The 7,922-nt window shown below is 60.8% G+C and overlaps 1 protein-coding gene across 1 annotated transcript in view; it reads left to right on the plus strand.

Moving 5' to 3' along the window:
- Window positions 1-5,155, plus strand: part of AGAP3 (ArfGAP with GTPase domain, ankyrin repeat and PH domain 3) — a 115,332-nt gene extending 110,177 nt beyond the window's left edge. Inside the window, exons 14-18 of the mRNA XM_009277111.1 lie at window positions 916-1,070; window positions 1,586-1,676; window positions 2,029-2,251; window positions 3,274-3,529; window positions 3,826-5,155. Of these exons, the coding sequence (XP_009275386.1) occupies window positions 916-1,070; window positions 1,586-1,676; window positions 2,029-2,251; window positions 3,274-3,529; window positions 3,826-4,053 (953 nt within the window). The 3' untranslated portion in view covers window positions 4,054-5,155. The remainder of the gene's footprint in view (window positions 1-915; window positions 1,071-1,585; window positions 1,677-2,028; window positions 2,252-3,273; window positions 3,530-3,825) is intronic.
- The last annotated feature ends 2,767 nt before the right edge of the window (window positions 5,156-7,922 follow it).

The raw sequence follows: 7,922 nt of genomic DNA on the forward strand, positions 1-7,922 counted from the left end.
ATGATAATAATAATAATACACAAAGCAAGTGATGCACAATGCAGTTGCTCACCACCCGCTGACTGATGCCCAGCCGGTCCCCGAGCAGCGACCCCCTGGCCAGCTTTCCCCTAGTTTATATACTGAGCATGACATCATATGGTATGGAGCATCCCTTTGGCCAGTTTGGGTCAGCTGTCCTGGCTGTGCTCCCTCCCAACTTCTTGTGCACCTCCAGCCTTCTCAGTCAGTAAAGCATGAGAAACTGAAAAGTCCTTGATTTAGTGTAAGCACTACTTAGCAACAACTAAAACATCAGTGTGTTATCAACATTATTCTCATGCTAAATCCAAAACATAGCACTGTACCAGCTACTAGGAAGAAAATTAACTCTATCCCAGCCGAAACCAGGACATAAAGCCACTCATCGGCAGGCACTGAGCGCTCTGTGGGCCCTCGGGGGGTGATGGGGCTGTTTGGGGTCACCAGCTCTGTGAAGGAGCTGATCCCACTGCTCAAGAGGTCAGCAGCTTTCTCCGAGGGTGGGACATGCAGGCCATGGAGAGCAGGGTGCAAGCAGCTTCCAGGAGTCTGGTGCCACAGCCTCCTGGGTTTCCTGGCCTGGGATGGTTGGAACGAGGCTGCGGATGTTCGTGTGTGGAAGGAAGGGCAAGCCCACGCTAGTGGAGCTGGCACACAGGGAGCTGTGTGAGCAGCAGGAGGGGTGGGCTGGCGCAGAGCTCTGGTTCCTCCCTGCAGGCACTCTCTGTCTGCGCTTCCCTGTCCCAGCCTCCTGGGGACCACTGCTGCCAGCAATCATGCCCATGTGCGGGCACAGCGGTGGCTCGCAGGGATCTGTCTGTGTGCTCATGCCCTGCGAGGCCAGCAGACCCCCTCCTTCCCTGACCCATGTCATGGCATACCTTTCTTTTCCAGAACCAGATGAGCCATTTGAGTTCATTATCGTGTCCCTGACGGGCCAGACATGGCTCTTTGAGGCCTCAACGTCAGAGGAGCGAGAGCTTTGGGTCCAGGCCATCGAGAGTCAGATCCTGGCCAGCCTGCAGGGCTGTGAGAGCAGCAAAAATAAGGTAAGAGGCCTTGGCTGAGTTCTGCTTTGTTCCCTCCTCTCTGGCATCTGCTTTGCTGCGTCTGTCCCTGTCCCAGGCTTCCCCCTCTGTCCAGGCTGGATCCCCTACTGATGCCTTTGCTCCTGGTCAGAGATGAATCCCATCCCTGGGACTGTGCTGCTCCCCACCGGGTTTCCTGTCACCTCTCTGAGCTCCCTGTCCTCTCCCCAGCCTGGCTCCAGCCCCACAGAGCTCTCTGCATCCCACCAGGGCTGGATCCTGTGCTGTCTGCTCCCTCCTTGGACAGCTCTGCCTTTTTGCTCCCCTGGCACACACCCGGCTACGAATTGGTGTTCCGTCCGGACCCTGTTCTCTGAGCCCCTGTGCTGGACACCCCTCCTGCAGCAGAGCCTACGGGGTACCCGCTGGAGCGAGGTGCTGGCAGCTCCCCGATGGGCTCTTGGGATGGTGATGAGAGGACACGTAGCGGGGCAGTTGGCCTTGAGTAAACAGGGTTCCCGTGCATTTTGTTTCAGGCTCGGCTGGGCAGCCAGAGCGATGCACAGGCCATGCAGGCTGTCCGCACCGCACGTGGGAACAGCTTCTGTGTGGACTGCGATGCACCAAGTAAGAAATGCTGCACTGGGAGATGGGGCCACTCACCCAGGGAGGGGAGGGGAACTCCACCCCAGCCACCTCCTCTCTTACCCCAAAGGATCCTACTCTGTGGGGCTGTCTCGTCCTCTCCTGCAGTGGACCCGTTCTTCAGGGTTGGGGGGGCTGACCCATCTGCCCACGCTGGTCCGTGATCCCTTACTGACCAGCCTGGGGTCCTTGCCACTCTGTGCTGCTGGGGCACTAGGCTTGGAAGGGATCTGGTGGGCAGGTGCCTGCAAATATGGGTCTCCTGGGTCGTAGGAGGCAGGCTGGTGAGTCCATGCTGGTATTAACTCTCCCCCACTGATCCTGCTGCCCTCAGATCCGGACTGGGCAAGTCTGAACCTGGGCTCCCTCATGTGCATTGAGTGCTCCGGGATCCATCGCAACCTGGGCACCCACCTGTCCCGTGTGCGCTCCTTGGACCTGGATGACTGGCCTAGCGAACTTCTCATGGTCATGACGGCCATCGGCAACGCCCTGGCCAACGCTGTCTGGGAAGGAGCAGTGGAAGGCTACCCCAAGCCCACCCCTGAGAGCAGTCGGTAAGGGAGATGGGGGACTGCAAAGATGCTTCTCAGACAACCACACCAGGAGGCTTGAGGGCACCACAGGAGGTTGGGAGCAGCCAGCCAACCAAACAGAGAGGTGGGCAGGAATCCTCAAGATACTTCAGTGTCTGGGGTCCTGCCTGCTCTTTAGGCACTGGAGGCCCTCTCCCACTGTCCCGGTGGACCAGCAGGGCTTCATGGCTGGCCATGGCCATGTGGTGACTGCTGGAGCTGTGGCTGGCTGCAAAGCAGAACGGGTTAACAGAGACGGCTTGGCAGCGTCGTTCGGGTCTCAAGGGTGCGTCCCTTTCAGGCCCTTGTCTGTCCCTATCGGAGCGACTCTCCTGTCACTCATCCCAACAAGAGCCCATTCTGTGGCTTATCAACGGATAAGAGCGGGTCAGGGGGCGGCAGGAGTGAGCATGCTCCGCGCGGGGCATTGATGGCCGCCCGCCAGATGCAGATGGATAGAATGGCAGCAGATAGCAGCGGCACAGCACACATCGATCTGCCCGGCCCCGCAGCCCCAGGCGGGACGGACGCTGCCGCAGCCTTTGTTTGCACCAGGCGAGACGGCAGCAGTGATAACGTGCCTCCCGTGGCACTGGGCTGTCGTGTGCGGCAGCTAACCTTTTCTTGCCGCTGGCCATGGCCCACACACAAGCAAGGGACAGAAACGGTCCATGCACTGGGGTCTGGGACACTGCTGCTGTACATGCATGGACGTAAGCACACAGTGTACGTAGGGAGCTATAAGGAGATGCAGCGAGACAAGCGTGTGTCGGGCGTGTGTCCGGAGCAGTGTGACAGAGCCCCAGTGACAGCCATGTGCACGGGGGAGCACAGCAGGGGAGGTGTCTGCAGCAGGGGCTATTCAAGGGGTGCCCGTGTGTGACAAACATGCACTGCTAACACGGAGTGCATTCAGGGTGGCAGTGCTGATACGCATGCACCTTTGTACATGGGGCCCAGGCAGGTTGGCCCACCTGTGACAGTGACAGTGTCCCATCTGGCAGGGAGGAGAAGGAGCGCTGGATCCGGGCCAAGTATGAGCAGAAGCTCTTCCTGGCTCCGCTGCCCCAATCGGACATCCCGCTGGGGCAGCAGCTGCTGCGGGCTGTGGTAGAGGATGACCTGCGCCTTGTGGTGACACTCCTGGCTCATGGCACCAAGGAGGAAGTGAATGAGACCTACGGGGATGGAGATGGCCGCACAGCACTGCATCTCTCCTGCGCCATGGCCAACGTAGTGTTCACGCAGCTACTCATCTGGGTAAGGCAGGACCCTGCAGCCTCCACCACAGCACTTCCTGCCTTGTTCTGGTGCTTCCCCACTGCAGCACCTCCCCGCTCCCAGGCCTTGGGATGCCCCTTGTCCAGCCCCCTCCCATGGGTTCCCCCACATGCCGGCTGGCACTGCCCTGCCCACCCTCCCATCTCCCTCTCCCTGCCCGCCCCAGTGCCACAGAGCCCCTCTGCCTCTGCTGGTGCTCTTGCTGCACCAGCCCCGTGCCCATAGGCCTTATGGCGCCTCGGTGCCACTGACCAGCTGCTTTCTCTCCTGCACAGTACGGGGTGGACGTGAAGAGCCGGGATGCTCGGGGCCTGACCCCGCTGGCCTATGCCCGGCGAGCCGGCAGCCAGGAGTGCATCGACATCCTGTTGCAGCACGGATGCCCCAGCGACAGTGCCATCACCACGCTGACCCCCAGCCTGCCCCGCCGCAACACCAATGCCAACAACAACTCCTGCACCATGGTGCCAGCTGAGCTCAGCTCCAACCCCAGAGCTGTCTAGCTCCTCATGGGCCCTCCACTCACCGCACAGCCGCCTTCCAGCCCTGCCAGGGGACCAGGGCCACAGGAGTGTGTCTGAGAGCAGCACAGCCGGGCCACCCACTGTGCTTGCCCCCCACCGGGACCCCCGTTCTGGCTGGGAGGAGGCCGGGGAGCCAGCAGCCTGCTCCTCTGTGCTGGTCCCTGTGGACTCTCCCCATGCAGATGGGGGCGGGGCTGTGCAGACCCAGCGCTGTCAGCTTGCAGAGGGACTCCCTCATAGTCACTGGGATGGGGGGCTCCAGTACACCCCGTTCTCATGACTGGTACAGGGAGAGGAGAGGCAATATCTCTGTGCCGCCCACCACACACACATGTAGATAATACAGGGGCTGGAGGCATTTCAGGTGTGTGGCCCTCCCCTGCACAGGCGGTACTGGGGAGGGCGATTGCTGCACCTGCTCTCCCAAACAGTAGGGCAGTTTGGGCACTTCCCTCCTGCCTTCCCTCCTGTGTTGGCCTCGCTGTGCACCCCTGGTGCAGTGGAGAGGTGGGGGACAGCGGGAGGTGCATGTTTCTCCACTGCACCCCTGTGCTTCTCTGCTTCTGGGCATTGCAGGGAGGCATCCCCTCGCTAGTACCACTCCCCACGTGCTGATGCAAAGGGAGCTCCTCTCCCACGCAGCCCCTGGAAAAAGGCCCCTCCAGCCTCCCTGGTGACCTAGAGGGGGAAGAGGATGGTCACCCCGGGATCCCCAGCTGTGTCTGTCTGTCTGTAGAATTACTGTCCTTCCAGGTTCAAGCCCCAAAGCCATACACAGTGTCTCCATCAGAGCATCCCCGCTGGCTCCCGCTGCTGCCCAGGCGGGGCTGGTCTCCGGCTGAGCAAGAGGAGAGAGGAGATGAGTATCTCGCTTTGGTTTTGGGCCAAGCCTGCAGCTGAGTGCTGGAACCCCAAGGCTTTGGACACTGCTGTGGAACGTCTCTGTCACTTGTGTATAAAATGTACATTGGAAATATTTATATGGACACTCTGTATATACTGTTTCTTTGCCATGAGTTGCCCTGTGTGTGTTATCTGCAGCCAAGGAGATAAAGGCCAATAAAACAATCCACCTCCTACCAGCCCAGCTTTTCTGTGTGCTGCCTTTTGGGCCTCCAGGGCAGCCTCCGGTCTGCTTGTTGCCCACACTGTGGGGTCTGGTGGGGTTCCAGCCCAGACTGACATTCAGCCCTTTCTCCTCTGTCTGGGGAGTTGGTAACGGCAGTCCTGCACTGAACTGGGCTCCTTGGTGGACATGGCAGAGTGCTGGGATGGGGAGGGGAGATGTGTCAACCCCGGGCACTGTGGGACAATGCAGGGACATGGCCCCAGAGGGATGCATGGCTCTGGCGGGATCAGAGATGGGCACAGCAGAGGGGTGCACTGGGCAGGGGACATGCTGAGTCAGAAGTGCTGAGGCCAGCTGGTCCCTGTGCACAGTAGAGTGAGTTTGAAATTTGGGGGGGGGGGGGGGGCGGAGATGGCGAGGCAAAAAAGAAGGTGGGGTGGGGTTGGAGCGTGGGGGGGGGGGGGAGGCAGAGATGGGCAGGGAATGGTGGGCTGTCCCAGCGAGCAAGGACCCTGGGTGGTTTGCTATGGCAAAAAGATTGCTGCAGAAGACTGGGGGTCATCTGGTCTCTGCTCTACCATCCCTGACACCACATGCTTCCCCCAGCTTCTGGCAGAGCAAGGCCCCAGTGCTGCTGGTTCTCCACTGGCTGCACCCAAGGCCAAATCCAAAAGTGATGGTTTGGGGCTCCAGCATGTCCCCCCCCCTTGCCATGCCTGGGTCCTGGCTTGGCACTGCACTGGGACTGGGCACGGGTGCCTGAGTGGTGGTGCTGTAAGGAAGGGAGTCGCCAAGACACCACGCTCTCCGCCCAGCATCCCACCTGCCACACGTATCCCTCAGCAATCCCCTCCAGACCCCTGTTGCCTCCTCCCCATGCCCTTCCCATGGCAGAGGGCTGCCACGCTGGTGGCTGCAGATGGTGGCCCCAGCCCCTCTACCAGCCCCTTAACTCATCTCTGCATGCCAGCTGTGTGTGCCTGTATTGTGGAACCCATCCCAGTCCCAGCCCTCCCCACCTGCACCCATGTCTGCCCCTCATTCTCTGTCCTGTCTCTCCCGCATGGTGCACATCGGTGCCCCCACACTGGCCCCAGCCCCGGCCCCAGCCCCAGCCCCAGCCCGATGCTGGGTTTGGTTAATTTCCTGGCGACTGCATTAACGGGAATGGAAGCCGAGGGACGGCAGCTCCTCTGGGGCCCATTAATCATCCCCCTCAGACAAGCTGCCTTGATTACAAGTGGCAAGAAATTCATTAGGGCTGCGGCTCTGACAACTTTTATCTGCGCGGCTGGATCTGACTCATTAGGCAGCCAAATTAAAGCCATGATGGGCCCTGATGAAATTCACTGCTTGTTTATCTTGTGCGATCTGATACATCTGCCCATACATCATCTCCGGCGCGGGATCCCGCCCGGCCCAGCCCCGGCGCCTCCCTTCCCATCCCAGCCCTGCCCTGACCTGCCGGAGTGCCCCTGGCCTGCAGCACAGCCTGGACCCAGCCCCAGAGCCAGGCCCGGGCCAGGGTCTCCAGCCAAACCCCTCGCCTGTCCCCGCACTCTGCCTTCAGGGTCGGCCCTGAGGTCAGGGCTGGGAGCAGCAGCTGTGCCAATAGGAGCCATGTGAGGACAGCCCTGGGGCCACACGGCCTTGAGCAGCCCCTCCTGGGCCATGTGGTGCCCGTGGGGGTGTGCAGCCCCCCTCAGGGCACCCACAGCCCTGGCCAGGTCCTGCTGGTGGTGGCACCACTGCCAGCACACAGCCCCGTGGAGACAGACCCAATGCCCTGCTGTTGCCCACATCTTGCAAATGGGTGGAGGTGATCCAGGGGCTGCCCCTCTCCTTGCGCCCAGGGGAAGGGAGAGCTAGCAGCTTCCCTGTGTGCTCTGACATGGTCCTGAAGAGCCAAGACAAAAGCCCTTTTCTCCAGCTCATGAGCAGGCAGGCAAGGCCATCCTGGGCTGCTGGCACTGCAGTGGCCCTGGTTTCCTTAAGGGAGGCCGCACTGCCACCCCATACCAGTGTGCTGCCCCAGTGCAAGGACCTGTGCTTGGCATGGGCAGCCTCTGGGCTGTGGCGTGCTGTTCCCATCCCCAGCAGGAAGGGGTTTGCGCTGAACAACAGTGTCCCTGTTAAGAAAAATAGCATGCCCCCATCCGGCAGTGGGGCCAGGCCCCAGCAGCAGCACTCCGGTCCTGCCCTGCCTTGCCCCAGCCCAGCGTTATCCCACTGTTCGAGCGCATCTCAGCACCAAGGTGGCCCACATGGTTTCACATGGTCCCAGGCCAGGACAGGCTGAGGCAGGAGCTGCTATGTCCATGTTTAGGGGCAGGAGCTGCTGTATCCAAGTTTAGGCTGGTGCCAGAGAGGTGGCACAGGCAGACCCTCCACTCTTGCTCTGTATGCCACAGAAGTGTGCCAGGGCAGCAGCACAGTGGAACTGTACCTGAGCAATGCAGCCCCCAGCAGCAGTGATGACCACACCAGATCCTTGGCAGCACCCACCATAAGGACCCTGCCACAGCCAGCTGGCACCACTCACATCACTGAGCTGAAGCAGTGACTGCAGCAGGGTGTGGGTGCTGCAGGGCAGGAGCAGTAGATGCAGATTCATGCCATCAGCACACCCATGGTGTGCAGCCCCAGGCTGGAAACCAGCCATGCCACAGGTCTACAATGCTTCCCAGAGAGCCTGGGCATAGCAGACCACGCCAGGACAAGCCCCATGGGGCACAACTCACCAACAAAGCCGCATGGGCCCTCTCGCAGCCCTAGTGGA

This window comes from Aptenodytes forsteri, unplaced genomic scaffold (assembly GCF_000699145.1).
Source record: "Aptenodytes forsteri isolate BGI_AS27 unplaced genomic scaffold, ASM69914v1 Scaffold466, whole genome shotgun sequence".
Classification (NCBI taxonomy): domain Eukaryota; kingdom Metazoa; phylum Chordata; class Aves; order Sphenisciformes; family Spheniscidae; genus Aptenodytes; species Aptenodytes forsteri.